The following is a 19,980-nucleotide window of genomic DNA, read 5'->3' as shown; positions in this document are numbered from 1 at the left end:
AGACACTGATTTATATGTAGCTGTCATTAGTATCAATGGAGAGTCACCAATTGAAATTTCCCATGCACTGCATCAGACAATAGACCTCTGTTGCATGTACATGTCATTTGCATTGACCAGGTTGATTCTGAGCTGTAATGTGTATGTGGTCAGTGAGGTATGAATTAGAAATACAAAGGGTTGTAATCAGCTCTTTACACTAGACTCTGTATTAGTCTCTCTGAAGGAATCTTTATGTAAAGTACTACTGAGCAAATAAATCCCTATTGATGCCATTACATGACAGTACATAATGGTTCTGAAGCTGATGTTACAGACTGAGTAAATAATCGGCAAGTTAAGTCAATGATTTGTGAAGTAACAATACGGGTTAATGGCTAGAGCACAGGTCTGGCATGAGTTAGTCTTTTGAGAGAGATTCCTGCTTCATATGATCTTGGACAGTCACACCACCCCTCTGTGCTGCAGGTCACCTATCTGTAAAATAAAATAAACAAACATAATACTGATTTTGAGGGCACACTCAAACAACTGCAGAGACTTGTGACTGTTCAAAACACTGAGATCTTATTTGTTACAAAGACACTGCATGAATCCTCAGAAGGGGGAGAGAATTTCATCCTGCGAGAAGGGCAATTACTTCACTCAGGAGAAGATTCACTTTCCCCTCCACCCCCGGCAAATCCTTGGTGCCCAGTCTGGCTACTTGGCACAGGGTGGGACAGGGGACACGACAATTTAGCCCTCAGGATATAAAAACAGACACAAAAGTAATAAGGCCGACATTATTCTTTAGAGCCTGATCTTGCACCAAAGTATGAAGTTTACAACAGGGGTCAGTGGGAAGATGATTGAGCTCCTGGTGTCTAATCCAAAGTTTATTGAAAACAGTGGGAGTTTTTCAGGCCTTAAAGCATCCATTTAAAGGACTGACAAAAGCAGTTGCTTCACAAAGGTGACCTTCTAATAAAGGTCATTAGTACATTGTTCTAAAGTTAGTTTTATGCAACGTTTGTGGCAGTGTCACGGGGTAAGTATACCCCATCATGGGGTGTCAGGTCATGTGTGGTCAAAAGAAAGGGAAGAGGCTGTACCGCAGCCGGTTAGGGCCTATGCTGATGACCCTTACTATAAAACATGGTAGTACAGCCTAGTGGCCAGAATCAATAGAGCAGCCCTTTCGCTCTGGGCAGTGTGGCCTAATGGCCGAGTCAATAAAGTCGCACACCCTGTGGGATTGTGTGGCCTATTGGCCCATTGGGAAAGTGGGGCACCACTCACGGGTGTGTGGCACCCAGGGTAGGGGGACTTGGGCCCTCCCTGCTCCTCCAAGCCCCAGCCCAGGGCCCTGGCAGTGGTGGGGTTACTCACAATCGAGTATCCTCCCAAAACACGCTGACTGGTTGCCTGGTTCACCCACCAGAGCAAAGTCTAAGTCCCTTGGGCTGCTTCCTTCCCTGCCTTTGCCAGTGATGGTCCACGAGGTCTCTGGGGTCCTCAGGCAGCGTAGCTCCTGATGGCACAGTCTCCTCTCTGGGTTCATCAGGCAACCTGGAATCTGTCTGGTGCTTTGTGTGCCTTGGCTCTGGGCCTGTAGCAGCTCCTTGGAGAGAGCCTGCAGTCTGTGTCCTCTCTCTTCAGCAGCCTGCCCACGCTGAGCTGAGCTGCTTCCTTTTATATCTTGCCTCCAGGCTGAGCATGCCCAACAGAGGTGAAGGGGCGTGGCTTCCTCAGCCTGCAAAGCACAATTAACCCTTGCGAGGCCAGGGTGGGGTAGGTACACCTGTCACAGGGATATTTTGAGGTGGTCTCTTAAAATGGGAAGTTGTCTAACAAAGATTCTTTTCCATATTACACCATAGTACTAAGGATCAATGCTTATATAACTATACATTTACAATAATATCAAATATCATTTTTGATGCAATCAAATAACATTTTTCAGTAAACAGAAAAAATGTTTAATTCTGACCATTTTTCTCAGTTTCCATAACTTTATTTTATTTTTCAACAGAGTCAAAATGTCAGACAAAAGTGACTTAAAAGCTGAACTCGAGCGCAAAAAACAGCGCTTAGCACAAATAAGAGAGGAGAAGAAACGGAAGGAAGAAGAAAGGAAAAAGAAAGAGGTAAATATGCACAAACTCATTAAGATTTCAGAAGCCTACAGAAAGGTCCAAGGTTTAGCTTCCAAATATGGTTTGCATAGGGCAGGTGTCATGTAGGAAGTGATCCTCATAATCACAGCAGCTTTAAGCCTAAAATAAAAATGCTTACGTTCAGCCACAAAAGTTTGAAATAAAAATCACCTTCAGAATACACAGGTTGTCAACAGAGAACAGTTCGGACAACATGATGTGCATGTGTATGTAGAAAGGAATAAGATTTGCCCCAATGCTTTCTTCTGGGAATTCCTTTAGTGGGGAGAGAGGGGTTCATTTTGTTTTTGACCCATTACAACCTAAATAAGTGTTTTGGGGTTTTTTTTGTTTTGTTTTTTTACTCTTAAGACTGGCTTGATTGCTGGCTAAGGTAACAGATTTACAGTGATGATTCTCCACTAAAGTAAACATAACTGCAATTGCATTTTAGCCTCCTGGCATCAGTGCGTCTTTCAGCTCTATTAAAGTTTGATTGACATATTAGTTTATTTGTCCTTGACAGTATGCATTAAGTTTTTCATTAAGGGCTTTGTACTTCTTTTTATTCAGTCACTTAGTGAAATAGAGGTGAGAATTGACAGGGAAAGGATATTCATTTTCATGCAAAGTCAAAGAAGCATTACGTGATTATGTTTCTTTTCCTTTAAATGTCAACACTTACTGTAGTTTAAAGCACCTGTTATCCCTTACTAATAACTGGTTTCCTTTTAAACTGACACCTTAATATTGTTCATGTGTTTCGTAGAATTACTATGGAATCTGATGCGATACAAGAAATCAAAGTTCCAATTCATGTTGTCTCTCTTAATATTTTTTCATTTTATACACTTTAGTACAAATAAACAGTCCATAAAGTCAGTTTGGGAGGGTAAAGGAAGAAGAGCCACATTACTCTACTTCATAAAATGTTTTAAATACAGTGTATTAATTAACAGCCAGTTAAGAGAGACATGGGGAAAGAAGGAAGCCAAGCCAATGGATTGTATGTCTTCTTGCAGACATCAGGAACCAGGAGGTTTCAAAGCCACACCTCTTGCCTCTCTCCCACTCTTTCCCTCCCTGCCCTAGTGAGGCTTGTGTGTGTGTGTTTGTAGGGGGGCATTCCATGGACTCTATCTCAGATCTTGAAGAGTTATGAATACTTGTTCCCCTTTCTATTGTTTTTTCCCCATGGAAGGAGAACATTTAGCCTCACGTGGGCCCTATTCCTGGAGCATTGCCGTCAGTGGAAGTTTTCCCATTGAATTCAGTAGGAACAGAATCACGGCCATATTTATTTATTATTTTCAAGTGTGTCAGGGTCAGTACATATTTTAGCTAAGGACTTGTCTATAGTAGAAACTTGCATCAGCGCAGCTGCACTGATGAAGCTGTGCTGCTGTAGTGCTTCTGGTGAAGATGTTTTAAGCCGACAGGAGAGAGCTCTCTTGTTGGCTTAATAAACTCCACCTCTATGGGAGGCAGTAGCTATGTTGGTGGGAGAAGCTCTTCTGCTGACATTGCACTGTCCACACCAGCGCTTGGGTTGGTGTAACTATGTTGCTCAGGGGTGTGGATTATTCACATTCCTGAGCAACATAGTTATACTGAAGTCATTCTGTAGTGTAGACCAGGGCTAATTCAGTTTGACTGTCTCTACTTGTAACATGTCAGCCTTCTTATGCAGAATCAAGGTCAAAGATCTCTTTTAACCTCCCAACATTCTACAGTACAATGGCATCTGACAAGTAATAGGGAAAAGATTTGAATCATAGTTTAAGAAATATTCCACATAAATCTGTACTGGTTCCTGCAAACATCCTTTTGGCTCAATCCAATCTCAAACACTGGCAAAGTCCTCCTGTTATAAATCCAGTATAAATTAGCTGCCCAAGTGTATCTTCATGGCTGTCACAGTACTCCATAATAGCCCAGGAACCATGGTGAATATATGTTCTCCTCCCACTTAATCAAGAAGCCTCTTTGTATGTCATTCAAGCTAATTGTTTGTTATCTTTAATTCAGGCTGATCAGCAGCAAAAGAAAGAGCCAGTTCAGGAAGATTCGGATCTAGATCGCAAAAGAAGGGAGACAGAGGCTTTATTACAGAGCATTGGTATATCCCCAGAACCACCTCTAGGTACTTAGATGAGCACGTTGTAAACATGTGGCTATTACACAATTAATGCATTCTTTTTATTAAAAGCATGCTTTGCTTTTGTGTTATTTGGCTGTATCAGTGAAGTGAACTCTTCTGCTTGGAAACCGTTCATATCATATCTCTCATATATGCCAGTTCATAGCATTTCCAGCACTTGCCATTGCAGACCATCAGCTTTATTTCTGAGAGAACTCCTCATAAACACAATTCTAAACCATGTTTGATTTCTTTGGTTGCTTCTCTGTTTATATTTTCTCCTATCTTTCCACCCAATGATATTAATATTATATTTCATTAGTACCAATTATTGGACATAAATACAGTTTTATCATTTTTACACTCAAAGAAGGAAAATATCTGTGGAAGAACTATCTTCTTATTATGTGAAATAATTTTAAACAAGCAAAACTGAAGAGAATTAAAAAGGAAAATATCCAAATATTAACAGACTTATGGTCAAATAATTATTTTAGATTGTTTTATATAGTTTATTTGTTGCTTTGATTGCTTTTCTGGTTTTGACTGTTTAGTTCTTAAACCCTAGATTCCTCACCTTAAATAGACATGAGATGATTTTATAATATAGGTTTCATTATCAAATCTATTTATGTTACCATGTCTTGCATGCAGTGTTTTATTCTGTGTGTTGCTCAATGTGTGAGCCCAAATGTGAGAAATTATTTTGCCTGTTTTTCATTTGTTTCTCTCTCCCTCACATTCAAAAGTGTCTTAAATATCCTGGATGAAATCATGTCCCCATTGAAATTAAGGAGAAGGAGTTTTCCCATTTATTTCAATGGGGCTAGGATTCCACCCCTTATACTGCTGCCTGCAATATTCAGGAACACCCAAAAGCTCAACAAAGCATTCAGGCCCTGATTCAGGAAAGCACTTAAGCACATTCTTATGTGCTGTCCTGAATAGGGGGGCTCTTCTGACCTGTGGCCTCAGTTCCTAAATGAAAGCAACTAAAACTTAGATTTGTGTCCCTATTTTAATAAATTATGATGCTGTAATTCCAGCAATGAGGTATCAGATCCTGAAAGAACTGTCTGACAATTAATTGTTAGGTTATTTTAACTTATCAGAAAATGCATTTTGTACTTTATATAGAGATATTATAAAATCAAATTAACAGTAATTTTAATAGAGAAAAATCACAAAATATAAATATTTATCTACTAAGGAGCCCCAAAATTATTATGTCCTGTCTATTGCACATAGAGTCATAGAGTTTAAGGCCAGAAGGGACCACGGATCATCTACTCTCACCCCCTGTATATCACAGGCCACTAGCACCACCCAGCAACCGCACACTAAACCCAACAACCAAACACACATAAAACCATTGCAGAGTAGTTCAACTTCCTATTCTGAATTAATAATTTGCACTATGACACTATCCAGAGAACCTTAATTTAACATATAAAATTATTAATTCTTGTTAATTAGCATTAATTAATTAATTAATTCTTGTTAATAGCATTTCCTTTCCCCCCAAATAAATTGGCAATCAAAATCTCTTCACAAGCCCCCTCAATGAAAAATTTCTGGAAGAATACACCATGAAACCAATTATATGACTGAGATACATCAATGATATTTTCATCCTCTGGACAAATGACCTAAACTCCCTCATAGATTTCCACCACAACTTCAACTATCACCACCCATCCATTAAACTCTTTCTAGGACACTCCCACACCAGCATCAGCTTCCTGGACACCATGATTAGCTTCAACAATGGACTCTAACAGACACCTATTATACAATAAACCCACAGATCATCACGCTCACTTCCACAGATCCAGTAACAACGCCAGAGACACCAAGAAATTTGTTATCTGCTGCCAGTCACTCAGATACCACAGAATATGCTCCAGAGAGAAAGTCTGGGATAGACCTTAAGACACTCAAAACTGCCTTCAGCAAACAAGGACATTCCACCAGAGAAGTAGATCACATAATATATTGGGCCACTGAAATATCCTGGGAGAACCTGCTTCACCACAGGGGAAACCCCCTCCCACACCACCACCATCGACCTTACACCCATAGATGTCACCTACAACCGGTGATGAGCTGCCAAAATCTTAACAACGGGTTCCCTCCTGACCCCACAAGGGGGTCATTGCCCACCCCCGCCCCCTGGGACTCCTGCCCCATCCAACCCCCCCGCGTTCCTTGACACTGCCCCCCCAGGATCCCTGCCCCATCCACCCCCCTCCCCTGTCCCCTGACTGCCCCCAGAACTGGGCAGGAGGGTCTCGTGGGCCACTGTAGTGGGTGCCCATCCCACCCCTAAGAGCCAGAGGCACCTGCCGGGGGGCAAGGTGGGGAGTCCCGGCGGTGCTTACCTGGGGCAGCTCCCAGGAAGCATCCGGCAGGTCCCTCTGGCTCCTAGGGGCGGGGGAGCGTAGCTGGGGGGGAGCAGGAGGAGCGGCCGCTCCCCCACTGATCACATCAAAAGTGGTGCCTTAGGTGCTGACTCCCTGGGTGCTCCGGGGCTGGAGGACCCACGGGGAAAATTTGGTGGGTGCAGAGCACCCACCGGCAGCTCCCCACCCCGCGCCCGGCCCCAGCTCACCTCCTCTCCGCCTCCGTGTCCTCCCCTGAACGCACCGCCCCGCTCTGCTTCTCCGCGCCCTCCCGGCTTCCCGCAAATCAGCTGTTCGGCGGGAAGTCAGGGAGGGCTGAGAAGCAGGCACGGCTTCCCGCTCAAGCCGAGGGTGGTGGAGGTGAGCTGGGGCGCGGAGCGGTTCCCCTGCGCCCCCCCGGGGTTACCTGCTGCGGCGCGGTGGCCCTCCTCGCGCCCCCCACACCCCCCGCCCCAGCTCACCTCCGCCTCCCTGGGCCTGAGTGGGAAGCCGCCGCCTGCTTCTCAGCCTGCCTTAGCTTCCCGCGCGAACAGCTGTTTCGCAGGAAGCCTGTGGGGGCAGAGAAGCAGCGCAGGGCAGCGCGTTCAGGGGAGGAGGTGGAGCGGAGGTGAGGTGAACTGCGGCCGGGGGTGGGTCGGGGAGCTGCCGGTGAGTGCTCTGCACCCACCAGATTTTCCCCTTGGGTGCTCCAGGGCTGGAGCACCTGTGGAGTCAGCGCCTAAGGCGCCACTTTTGGCCAGTTAAATTTAGAAGCCCTTTTAGAACCGGTTGTCCCTCGCGGAACAACCGGTTCTAAAAGGGCTTCTAAATTTAACAACCGGTTCTAGCGAACTGGTGCGAACCGGATCCAGCTCATCACTGCCTACGACCCCACACTGGAACCCCTATGGGATATCAAACAATTACAACTCATACTTGATGGGGACCACACCCTGAAAAAAATCTTTCCTGACCTCCTGTTCTGGCCTTCAAACACTCCCCAACCTTGCTAAGCTCATCATCAGAAGACACCACAAACCAGGAGACACCACAGACCAGGAGGCACCAACTCAAAGTGGCACCAGATCCTGCCAGAACAACAGATGCAAAACCTGCAGACATATCTCTTCTGCTACTATGATCACTATCCCCACAATACACCTTTCAGAATCCACGGGTCCTACACATGCCTATCACAACATATGGTGTACCTCATCCAGTGCATCAAATGCCCCAACAACAACAATGTGGGTGAAACTAGACAATCACTATGCTCTCAAATGAACTCACACAAAAAAAATGATAAAAGAAAAAAACACCCTAACATCTCTGGGTGAACACTTTTCACAAAGTGATCACTCCATATCTGACCTCTTAGCCCTCACCCTCAAAGGAAACCTGCACAACACCTTCAAAAGACCAGACAGGGAGCTTAAAGTCATAACTCTGCTGGACACTAAAAACCACAGACTTAACAAAGCCACAGGTTTTATGGACCATTACAAGTTGTAACACACCATGCTGCCTGGTAACCTTCTATTGATGAGAAGGTTGATGAGAGTGGTCTCCTACAACACATTGAACCCCTTGTGCTTAACAATCTGTCCCACCTTGTATTTAACTTGAACAGCCTCGTTTCCTTCCCCAGGCTGAAGAAGATCTCTGTGCAGCTTGAAAGCTTGTCCTGTCCACCAACCGAAGTCGGTCCAATAAAAGATATTACCTCACCCACCTTGTCTCAATCAAAAGACATTAACAGCTATAATCCTCTCCTTTGGATATGCATACAATATCCAGCTCCCTCTGGGGTTACCTAAAACTAAGGTTACATCTACAGTTGGAGCTAGAGATGTGATCCCCAGCTTGTGCAGACATACACTAGCTCTCATCAATCTAAAGTGCTAGAAACAGTAATGTAGGTGGGGTAGTACGGGCAGTGGAGAGCAGCGACATGGGGCTAGCCATGACACGTACAAAACTGCCTGAACCCCCTGGGTACCTACTCGGGGTGGCTAATCTCTGCCATCGCTCCTGCTGCCTGTGCTGTCCTGGCTACAGTACTATTTTTAGCATGCTAGCTCAATGAGAGCTAGCCCAAGTATGTCTGTGTGAGCTGGGAACCACACCCCTAGCTCCATAGTGTCAATATACCGAAAGATGCAAAACCACTGCCTGCCTGTACCTGCCAAGGGGCTGTCATGAAAATGAATTCATTTTTCATACTCTAGTCATTTCTCTGCCAATCCTTAGTGAGAATATGTGTGAAATATTTGACCAAATGGAAAATCCAAGTCTCTTGACAGGTCTGTCATTATATATTATAGGGTATAACAAAATAGTTAAAAGTTTTACTCTGTTAAATGTAAAAGGAAAATGCACATGATTTAAACCAAATGGAAATATTTACTGTGCATTAAAGTCCTTCTATGTTTTCTTCCATGTGGCTGCTTTCAAGGATATTTGCATTAAATCTGGAGTGGAGACATCTTAGCCTTTCTTTCTTTCTTTCTTTCTTTCTTTCTTTCTTTCTTTCTTTCTTTCTTTCTTTCTTTCTTTCTTTCTTATTAAAAAAAGATTTTTTTTTACTTTTTGTGTTTATTGTTTCTACAATTAAGAGCTTTAACGCTTATGAATTTGTTCCTTTCCTACTTAGTAAGAAAAACCTGTCTTTGCATATATATACATGAAATATACCAGTCCCTGAAAGTAAAGGAAAATGCCTAAGGGTCTGATCAAATGCCCATTGAAGTCCATGAAAGTCTTTCACTGACTTCAGTGGACGTTGGGATCAGGCCCCCAAACAGAAACAGTAACACTCTGCAACTGAAATTACCTAAAAACCCAACCCAACAAAACATTCATATACATTCTCATTGCTTTTGGAAGAGGCTTTTTTACCTGGTTGGATTTCCCCATTCTGTTTTTACTTTGGATCTGATTTACACAAAGGAACTGCAGGTCACATTCAATAGATTTTAATTTAAATTAAAATGTAATTGCTTTATTGCCTCGTGCCATCTGATTTTAGCAGAAGAGTTCACTTAGATTTCTAACAAATAAACAAAAAGGTTTGATTTTTAAAAAATCTTCTACAATTCAAATGTAAAATTAGCAAAAGAAACAGCAGTGTTGCTTTACTTCCACAGTATCCCTACGACCATAATGTATAGAATCACAGTTGGCTTTCAGACCTGTCTAAATTCATTACAATTTTAAAATTTCCAAAAATATTTAAAAATTCACTTGACTCTTTTCCTTTCCTTTTCTTTTCCTTTCCTTTCCTTATTTGCTTTCACCATTTCAAACTCTCCTAATCATTTATCCACTATCATTTGGTTGATTGGTTTTGGTTTGTCTGACACTGCTCTTCATCAGTGCAGTCGCTGCATGTTTTAACATGGGATACCTGTTATTTTCATTATTTAGTCCCAACCCCTATGTCTCCCTCTTCGAAATCAGTGAGCACCCCCAGTGAAGCTGGCAGCCAGGATTCAGGAGATCTGGGACCAATAGGAAGGTAAGACAGACCTTCTAGAAAATGCTGAATGAAAGTATTTTTTTCACTCCCCACTTTTTAAAAGTTATTTAAACAACAACATTGTAGGTCCAATATATCCATTTGTTTCTGCATTCTCCACCATGTGTTACTATTCAATAAGTTTCGTGTCAGGTATGGAGTAAAGGTATGCAGCAGTCTGATCTTAAGTTATAGACATCAGAAACTAATGCAAGAAGCAGAAATCATATATATGTATATTTAATCTGCCCACTCAGAATGGAAAAGTGGTGAGCACCAAGAACATAGAAAATCCTGCAAACCCCTACCCATGTGAGTAATCCTTATTCATATAGGTCAGAGGTTCCCAAACTTGTTCCGCCGCTTGTGCAGGGAAAGCCCCTGCTGGGCTGGGCTGGTTTGTTTACCTGCCACGTCCGCAGGTTTGGCTGATCGCGGCTCCCAGTGGCCACGGTTCGCTGCTCCAGGCCAATGGGAGCTGTTGAAAGCGGCGCGGGCTAAGGGATGTACTGGCCGCTGCTTCCAGCAGCTCCCATTGGCCTGGAGCAGCGAACCGCAGCCAGTGGGAGCCACAATCAGCCAAAACTGCGGATGCGGCAGGTAAACAAACCGGCCTGGCCCGGCAGGGGCTTTCCCTGCACAAGCGGCGGGAACCACTGATATAGGTATTCCCCCTATTGGCCACATCATTCCACGTATAGCACCTGTCTATCTTAAGTTTTTGTTCTGCTGTCCAGCACAGTGCATAGTAGTAAAAGTGTGTATGTAAGAGAGGGATGGGGAATAACTTACTTAGAAACACCTGGGAACACATAAGAGTGCTTTATTAATGTTCCTCTCTGCAAAACTGTGGCTATCAGATAGCTGTGTGTGTGGAATGGGAGGAAAGTGCTTCATCAATGTAAAAGGGGATATGGCTATGTCAATAAGAGACAGGCCCCAAGGCCACCCGGAAATGCCCTTGTTGCATCTTGAATGTATCACTGATATTGGGAAATGATATGACAGCACCATGGTGTTTCCCAGGGCATCCTGAGTATAATGGAGACAGCCGTGGTCCTGGCTTGAAACCACAAGAGATACAAATTTCTGTGCCATATTTCAGGGACAAAAAGCACAGGTGAATGATGAATCTTCTAGTGACTGCACTGAGGAGGGGTGAAGCACTCTGTGACTGTTCCAGGCATCCACAGGAGGGTGTGTTATCCAAACCTCCATGAACTCCTGGGAAACAGCCTGCGAAGCTACACTGACCACTCTATAGTTTGGAATTGCCTGTCAGGGTGACGACACCCAGCCATACCTGTACATTCCTAGACACTATTGACCCTGGGCTTCAGGTGGCTTCATTTACCAGGTTCCAAGACCATGGAGAACTCATTTTTCCTTCCCTTGGCCTGCACTACAATTGCTATATTATCATTGCAAGAGCTGATATAAAAGAAAGTTAAATAAGCCATTATCCATAAATAAGCAACATTTCTGCTGGCATGACACAGCTAGTACTCATGCTAAACGCACCTTGTACACAGAAAGATCATATTCTTGATGCTGAAAATGTATAGTTTCCTTACTTAACCTAATGAGCTCTCTTTGCAGTGCCACTGTGGTATTTGGGCTACACAGACACTGAGGAAATGCACCCATCGCCTTTCCCCCATTCCAGAAATGCGGCATGCAATTTAAAAGCAGTGGAGTTAATTAAGTAGCAGCCCGTTAGTATGAATAAGGCAGTTCAAAAACTGGAAAAGAATGTAATGCCAAATTCATAGACAGCCGACCCTAATCTGTCAAAACCCCTTGGATATGAGAGGAAACGGCAAATATGTGCAAGAAGCATACAGGCTGCTATTCACAATGACAGTGTTCCCTACAAAATGCCCCTGTGGCAATGCTAGCTTGGGATTCAATATGTAATGTCACAAAACTTCCTCTGGATCATTTGGGCTCAGCCAACAAGGGCCATATGATCTTTCCATCAACCCCGCGAGCACTTGATTCAGAGTATGCAGATGCTAGAGGAAAATGTTGAAGCAGTTCTGAATTCGTCCCATTAAAAAATAATAATGTACTTGCTTATGGGGTGACCCACACTTGTGCCATTGATTCAGCCACAAGTATAGTTAGCGAGCTGTAATTTCACCCTTAATGGTGTCCAGGAGCCAGTGGATTCCAGCATGAATATCTGCACTCCTCCGCTATGTGGTGTGCGGCAGGGCAGATCTCAGTACACCTGATCACTGTGTACAACTGAGCAGGAGGAGAGGGGTGTGGCAATACTTCTTGAACCCCACACCACTATTTTGACAGATGATTTCTGGTTGAAATCCCCAATGTAAGTGGTTCCCCTATGTCAGGAACGCCACTGCTTCTGGGCTCGTTTACCAAGCAATCCCATGAGCCTGGCCTGGCCCAGTAAACCCACATGAAAACCTGAAGACATGAAGACCTGGTCTACCTGGTCTACACTAGGATTTTACATCAGTACAGCTACATCTCTCAGGGGTGTGAAAAATCCACCCCCCTGAGAGATTTAGCCATACTGACCTAACCACCAGTGTAGACAGTGCTAGGTCAATGGAAAAATTCTTCTGCTGACCTGGGGAGGTGGGTTGCCTGCACCAGTGGGTGAATATCTACCCTTGGCATAGGTAGTGTCTACACTGAAATGCTGCAGCAGCGCTGCTGTGCCGGTGCCACTGTAATATTTTAGTGTGGACAAGCCCTACTAGGCTAGACTCCTGGTCTATACACTAGATTGCACTGTCTACACCTTGGTGCGTGACACCCTACTATGAGCTTTAATTTGTAATAGATACAGGCTTGCTACATCAATATATTGTACATTGATGCTGACAGTGGTTCATGTGCTGGTGTCGGCATGCTTAATCCATTGATTACACCTTTGCATTTGGAGGGAGCTGTCTGTCACAATATGGCTTACACAAGCACTCGCATCATTGTCAACAATAGTTGCATCTGTTGTTGACAGTCAAAACAGATTTAAGAGTGGTAGCCGTGTTAGTCTGTATCAGCAAAAACCACGAGGAGTCCTTGTGGTACCTTAGAGACTAACAAATTTATTTGGGCATAAGCTTTCGTGGGCTAGAACACACTTCATCAGATGCATGGAGTGGAAAATACAGTAGCAGGTATATATATACATAGTAAATGAAAAGATGGGAGTTGCCTTACCAAGTGGGGGATCAGTCTAACGAGACAATTCAATTAACAGTAGAATACCAAGGGAGGAAAAATCACTTTTGTAGTGGTAATGAGGGTGGCCCATTTCAAACGGTTGACAAGAAAGAAGGTGTGAGTAACAGTAGGGGGAAATTAGTATGGTAAAATTAGGTTTTGTAATGACCCATCCACTCCCAGTCTTTATTCAGACCTAATTTGATGGTGTCCAGTTTGCAAATTAATTCCAGTTCTGCAGTTTCACGTTGGAGTCTGTTTTTGAAGTTTTTTTTTGTTAAGAATTGCCACTTTTAAGTCTGTTATTGAGTGACCAGGGAGATTGAAGTGTTCTCCGACTGATTTTTGAATGTTTTAATTCTTGATGTCAGATTTGTGTCCATTTATTCTTTTATGTAGAGACTGTCCGGTTTGGCCAAAGTACATGGCAGAGGGGCATTGCTGGCACATGATGGCATTTATCACATTGGTAGATGTGCAGGTGAATGAGCCCCAGATGGTGTGGCTGATGTGGTTAGGTCCTATGGTGGTGTCCCTTGAATAGATATGCGGACAGAGTTGGCACCATGGTTTGTTGCAGGGTTTGGTTCCTGGGTTAGTGTTTTTGTTGTGTGGTGTGTGGTTGCTGGAGAGTATTTGCTTCAGGTTGAGGGGCTGTCTGTAAGCGAGGACTGGCCTGTCTCCCAAGATCTGTGAGAGTGAGGGATTGCCCTTCAGGATAGGTTGTAGATCCTTGATGATGCGCTGGAGAGGTTTTAGTTGGGGGCTGTAGGTGACGGCTAGTTGCGTTCTGTTACTTTCTTTGTTGGGCCTGTCCTGTAGTACCTGACTTCTGGGTACCCTTCTGGCTCTGTCAATCTGTTTCTTAACTTCAGCAGGTGGGGTACTGTAGTTTTCAGAACGCTTGATAGAGATCCTGTAGGTGTTTGTCTCTGTCTGAGGGATTGGAGCAAATGCAGTTGTATCTTGGAGCTTGGCTGTAGACAATGGATCATGTGATGTGGTCTGGATGTAGGTAAGTAGGTATGTAGGTAAGTGTAGTGGTCAGTAGGTTTCTGGGTATAGGGTGCTGTTTACGTGACCATCGCTTATTAGCACTGTAGTGTCTAGGAAGTGGATCTCTTGTGTGGACTGGTCCAGGCTAAGGTTCATGGCGGGGTGGAAATTGTTGAAATCCTGGTGGAATTCCTCAAGGGCCTCCTTCCCATGGGTCCAGATGATGAAGATGTCATCAATGTAGCACAAGTAGAATAGGGGCATTAGGGGATGAGAGCTGAGGAAGCGTTGTTCTAAGTCAGCCATAAAAATGTTGGCATACTGTGGGGCCATGTGGGTACCCATAGCAGTCCTGCTGACTTGAAGGTATAAATTGTCCCCAAATCTGAAATAGTTGTGGGTGAGGACAAAGTCACAAAGTTCAGGTTTGCCGTGACATTATCGGGAATACTGTTCCCGATGGCTTGTAGTCCATCTTTGTGTGGGATGTTGGTGTAAAGAGCTTCTACAGCCATAGGGGCTAGGATGGTGTTTTCTGGAAGATCACCAAAGGATTGCAGTTTCCTCAGGAAGTCAGTGAGGTCTCTAAGATAGCTGGGAGTGCTGGTAAACAGATTGTGCTAGTGTCAAGGCTACACCGTCATGGAGCACTGCTGTCTTTCGCCCATACTTCCTCAATGCTTTCAACCTATTGGAGTGTCTCAAAATTAGGCTATACATTTGAAGGCATTTTCTGGATTGCTGCGAGTATACCATGTATTCTCTGTTAAACCCAGCCCTGGGTTTGTGGTCTGCCGATGTGTCTGCCATCATGTCTGATTACTAGAGGGTTTGAGTTCTGTGCCAGAAATGGCAGTTGTGTTTTATGTGCATTGTCCATTTCTGATATTATGATCTCTATAGCATCCTGCTGAATCTGGGATCTGCTGATGATTTTTCATGGCAGCTAGTCTCTGCTCACTGAGCATTTATAAACATCAGGCCCTACTCTTCCTCCTTTTTTTTACTCTCCATGGTGGTGATGCACTTTTACCCATATTGCCATCTGTCTCAGAAGCAATATGGTATTTAGTGCTGTCTCGCAAGAACCACCCCCACCCCCAGTTCCTTGGAAAGCTGGATAACAAAGGGCAAATTGCAGACTGGATAATTTAGACGAGTGAGGGGGCAGTTCCTGCACTGCTAATGCCTCAACCACAAATGGGTGTTCTATTACAACTAGTTATTTTTGATGATGTTGCTAACACTACCGCAAGCATGGGTGGCCAGTGACCTGGCTGTTGGGGAAGCCTAGCCTCTGGCACCTCCCCTTGTGCCCGAGGCCCTGCTCCTCCCACTCTGCCCTCCCTCCCCCGCAGGAGCCTACAGCACCCCCACTGCAGCCACCAGCCCAGTGCCGGGCGGCTGGGCAGCACGGCCGGAGTGCCCTCAGCCCCAGTACTCCAGGAGGCCAGCTCCAGAGCGCCGGGCATTACAGCTCCAGTGCCCCCAGCCCTGGAGTGCCGGGTGGCACGGTCTGAGCGCTGGGCGGGCAGCACGGTCCCAGCCCCAACTATCCCAAGTCCCTGCGGGAGGCAGGCTGACCAGCCCCAGCCAACCTGGGCCAGGGCAGAGCACCGAGAACTGCAGGAGGGGAATGGGGGTGGGGTGTGGGCAGGGCCACGCACGGCCTCCCCCAGCCTACGATACCCACTGTCCATGACTGCAGGAATAACAAGCAAGTACAGACAAGCAGCAATCTTGCAGGTATTCTGACCACTAAATGCTGAAGCACTTGCCAAAGGAAGAACTCGCCATCAAAGCAGAGTCCCAAGGTATGGATTTTGCTTCAGGAGGTGGGCTATGTTCCAATTTGAGATTGCAGTGCTAAATATATGACTACCTTCCTCTTGATACTTTAGTGAGGCTATTCGATAAGGTACTTGTAAAACATATTAATACTCACTGAGAACATTTGAGACAGATTATCTTGTCAAGGCACTTGACTACTACTGTGTCCAGGTCTGGTGTCCATAATTCAAGAAGTATGTTGATAAATTGGAGAGGGTTCAGAGAAGAGCCATGAGCCTGATTAAAGGATTGGAAAACACGCCTTATAGAGATAGACTGAAGGAGTTCAATCTGTTTAGTTTAACAAAAGGAAGGGTAGGAGTGACTTAATCCCACTCTATAAATGCTTACAACAGGGAAAATAAATTTGATAAAAGGGCTCTTCAATCTTGTAGATGAAGATAAAATTAGATCTAACGGCAAGACAAATTCAGACTAGAAATAAGGTGAACATTTTTAACAATGAGGGTAATTAACATTGGAACAGTTTACCAAGGGTTGTGGTGGAGTTTGTATCACTGGAATTTTTTAAATCAAGATTACATGTTTTTTCTAGAAGATATGCTCTAGTTCAAACAGGATTTAGTTCAAAAAAGTCATGCGGCCTGTGTTCTTCAGGAGGGAAGACTAGATAACCTTAAAGGTTCCTTCTGGCTTTATAATCTATGAATCCCAAAGAGCTAGGACAGCTGGGCATCTTTGCTAGCTTGCAGCTCTCACACAGATCTCTGTTAAGAGCTGTGACCTAATAACATTAACACACTAGATGTTAAAAATGTCCTGCGTACTCCAAAGTATGTCAGTGACGAGTTCTGGACATACGTGCATACTAGTTAGGTAATTGGTGAGTAACTGGCCGTATTGTCTGCTGGCTTGCCTTAGATAAGTAGCATTCCAGCAAGTATTGCTTTACACTCACAGATTAATGGACTTCCATTTGCATTTTGTCATTGTGTCCCTTTTCTCCATGTGTCCCTTTCACCTGTGTAGTCCAATCGTGAGTAGTAACACTAAAGGGTACATTGGCAGGAGGGACCCGATGCTCTAATGTAGTGAGTGAATTAGTCTGACGTGGCAGCTGGCCTATCTGGAACACATTTTATTCAGCCTTGTAGCGTTATCCTGCAAGCACCGTTATCCTTGGACTAAGATAATGGCTAAAAAATGCTATGGTGTCATTAGGCTTATTAGGAGGGTATTTTAGGGAAGGGCTACAGATTGGTGTGGAACTAGGGAACCATAACTATCTGTTCAGCCAGTTTTTATGATTTTTTGCTGTGTGATCTTCAGGGTCATGTTGAAATTTGCCAAGGCATTTTCACTGGTGATGAAAGTACGGCTTTGAAGCAGCCTGACTTGCCTTGCAGAATATGACAGGAGGCAGTGAATCTGAGCCGATGGTAGATGCATAATGGTGCTAGAAATGACTGACATGGAGTCTTCTGAGGGCTTTCAGCTGGATAGAAGATCCAAATTAGATTTTTTGTGATGTATTGGCATTCATGTCGGAGAGTAAATCTAGACAGACAGAGGAATACTATACCTTGCTTTCTGAAAGTGATAACATTTCTCTTTGTGCTGGGCAAGCACTGGACTGGGAATATGTTGGTCCTCAATATCAGGCTCCATCAAACCAATTCATTAGAGCTCTGCTAATGCATGCAGAGGGCTTCATTAATTGCCTGGCCATCTACAGGGCGTGAATTACAGTCAAAGCAGGTTTTTATCTGCATACCTATTTCCCAAATTGCTTTGGATCAATCAAATGTACTTCTGTGCCTGTTCCACCCCCTGCACTCCTTGAGGCAGCACAGAGGAGCTGAAAATTGTATCACAGCATGAACTGGCAGATAGCGTGGGATGAACCGTATGTCATAACCGGGGAGTTGTTCTGTCTATGGAGGATCAAACCAGGACTCTCTACATGTCAGACTTGAAGGAGCCTATAATGAGCTTCCTCAGAATGGTGTATCTTTTTGGTTATGCCTTCAACATAATGGGTGTGACCATGTGGGTTGATGACAAGGGTGTGTGTGTATATGTGTGTGTGTGTGTGAGAGAGAGAGAGACGTGGTCCATTGGGGGAAAGTGACATTTGGCAACCTGGGAGTGCAACTGAGGAGATGCATCCTGCCGAAACAGGAGTAATTGTTAGTGTCCAGCTAATATCATGCACTCACAGTTAGAATCTGATTTTTGCTGACTAGCTTTTTGGTGAATGTCATGGAACATGGGATGAGTCAGGGGTTGTGGCAGGAGCCTGAGTGCAGTTAATGTGGTGAGCAACAACAACCTCGCCCTCTGCAGGGGGTAAAGTCAGCACTGAGCCCCTGCGATAGTGATCATGTGCTCCTGACCCCTGGAGGTGATGCTGGATACTCCCTACTCCATACCTTCTCACACATATGGGATGCGAGCAATCAGAGCGGAATATGCATGAATCTTGGCCTTTGAAGGAACATGTTGACCATGCACTGACTCTGAGAAAGTCCTAATACTTGTCATAGGTAAGGACAGAGCATTTTCATACCAGCTCTCGTGTAACAATGAATACTGAAAATTATCTGTGATGAGTGGGCACACTTGGGTGGCTTTGTACCTGACAGTGTGGACCTATTGTGGCATGGATAGTCAATGATAAATTTCCATGGACTTTACTTGGGAGTTCTGTACTACTAGCAGGAAGAGAGTGTGTTCCCGTTGGTTTATTGCATGCCCAGGGGCCCCACTGGCTGCTGACATGAGATGCCCAGACAGATCATAAGTGATCCACTTTTTCCAAAGATCTACAGTGCCTGCATATTGTCAGCTAACATCAGCTAACATCCATTTGCAAATTCACCTCTCTGGGGGGTTATTTGTGATCATGTTCCTTGCCTAGGCACATGTGTGCATGAGCACTGAAATCTCTTTGGACTGTGTTTGGGGTTTCCCATCTGGCATGGGGCACCTGCAAGGTTGGTGCCACATTCTCTACTCCTCAGTAAATGGTGAAAGGCTCAGCTGCCTTGGATATACAAAGATAAACTGCTGTCTTTCTTCCTGCTACCACTTCTCCTATAGTCTGTTCTAGCTCCTTACTCCTCACATATTTTGCTGCCCACGCTGCTGCGTGCCTCGTAATTCCTTTGGTCAGAATGAAGACAATAGTATCAGGAAATACTGAGGTTATGGCCACCTTTGTAGTGCTGTAGCTATCTCAGTCACCATCTATGACTGGCTACTTCCTGCTTTAATCTGGTATTCCATAATAGCACTGAAATCTGGGTGAATTATTTCCCACAGTCTAATCTGTAGGTCAATAGTGTTTTCTGTGGCCACAACCACTGCTCCTCCTAGTATGGTGTCCAAGTGGATGAAGGCATTGCACTGGATTTTTTAACAGCAATTCCTACTTAAGCAAATCTCCAGTGCTATGCCAAAGGAAGCAGTATTTTTTATATATCTTGAAACAAGTCTGAACCCCATGAGGTCAGTTAGACTACTCTGGTGTTTAAAATTTGCTTGCATAAATATAAAAGTCTGCAGGATCAGGTCTTATTCAGTGCAGTATAAAGAAGAGCTGGGTTCTTAGAAAAGATTTGCTTATGGTGAGGAATTTTATCAACTAGCTGTCCTTATGTTTCAATACTATTGTAATTTTTTGTGCATTTTAGTCCGCTATAAAAGCTGGGTTAGCTCATGTGCCTTTTGTTGCAGTTTTTTTGTTCTTAAATTTTCTCAGGAAGTGAATTGCAGAGTATAGTACATGGAACATTTTTGGGTACGGAATTGCAGTGG

At 44.3% G+C, this 19,980-nt stretch overlaps 1 protein-coding gene and 1 long non-coding RNA gene across 7 annotated transcripts in view; one reads left to right on the top strand and one right to left on the bottom strand.

The window, feature by feature from the left end:
- DYNC1I1 (dynein cytoplasmic 1 intermediate chain 1) overlaps positions 1-19,980 on the top strand; it is a 256,182-nt gene that overhangs the window by 19,522 nt on the left and 216,680 nt on the right. For 2 of the 6 annotated variants that reach the window (XM_037890634.2, XM_037890632.2), the window contains exons 2-4: positions 2,015-2,129; positions 4,167-4,281; positions 10,035-10,176. In XM_037890634.2, the coding sequence (XP_037746562.1) occupies positions 2,022-2,129; positions 4,167-4,281; positions 10,035-10,176 (365 nt within the window). In that variant the 5' untranslated portion in view covers positions 2,015-2,021. The remainder of the gene's footprint in view (positions 1-2,014; positions 2,130-4,166; positions 4,282-10,034; positions 10,177-19,980) is intronic. The other 4 variants (XM_037890637.2, XM_027824282.3, XM_037890636.2 and 1 more) reach the window with 2 other exon arrangements.
- LOC122464728 lies at positions 212-1,734 on the bottom strand. Its single transcript, XR_006289039.1, has 2 exons — positions 1,372-1,734; positions 212-477 (listed from the first exon to the last, which is right to left on the bottom strand). It is a non-coding gene; the product is annotated as an uncharacterized LOC122464728 (long non-coding RNA).

Source organism: Chelonia mydas, chromosome 2 (genome assembly GCF_015237465.2).
Source record: "Chelonia mydas isolate rCheMyd1 chromosome 2, rCheMyd1.pri.v2, whole genome shotgun sequence".
Taxonomy (NCBI): Eukaryota; Metazoa; Chordata; order Testudines; family Cheloniidae; genus Chelonia; species Chelonia mydas.
Note: the sequence above shows the minus strand (reverse complement) of the source record. Positions and strands in the feature narration are given on the sequence as shown.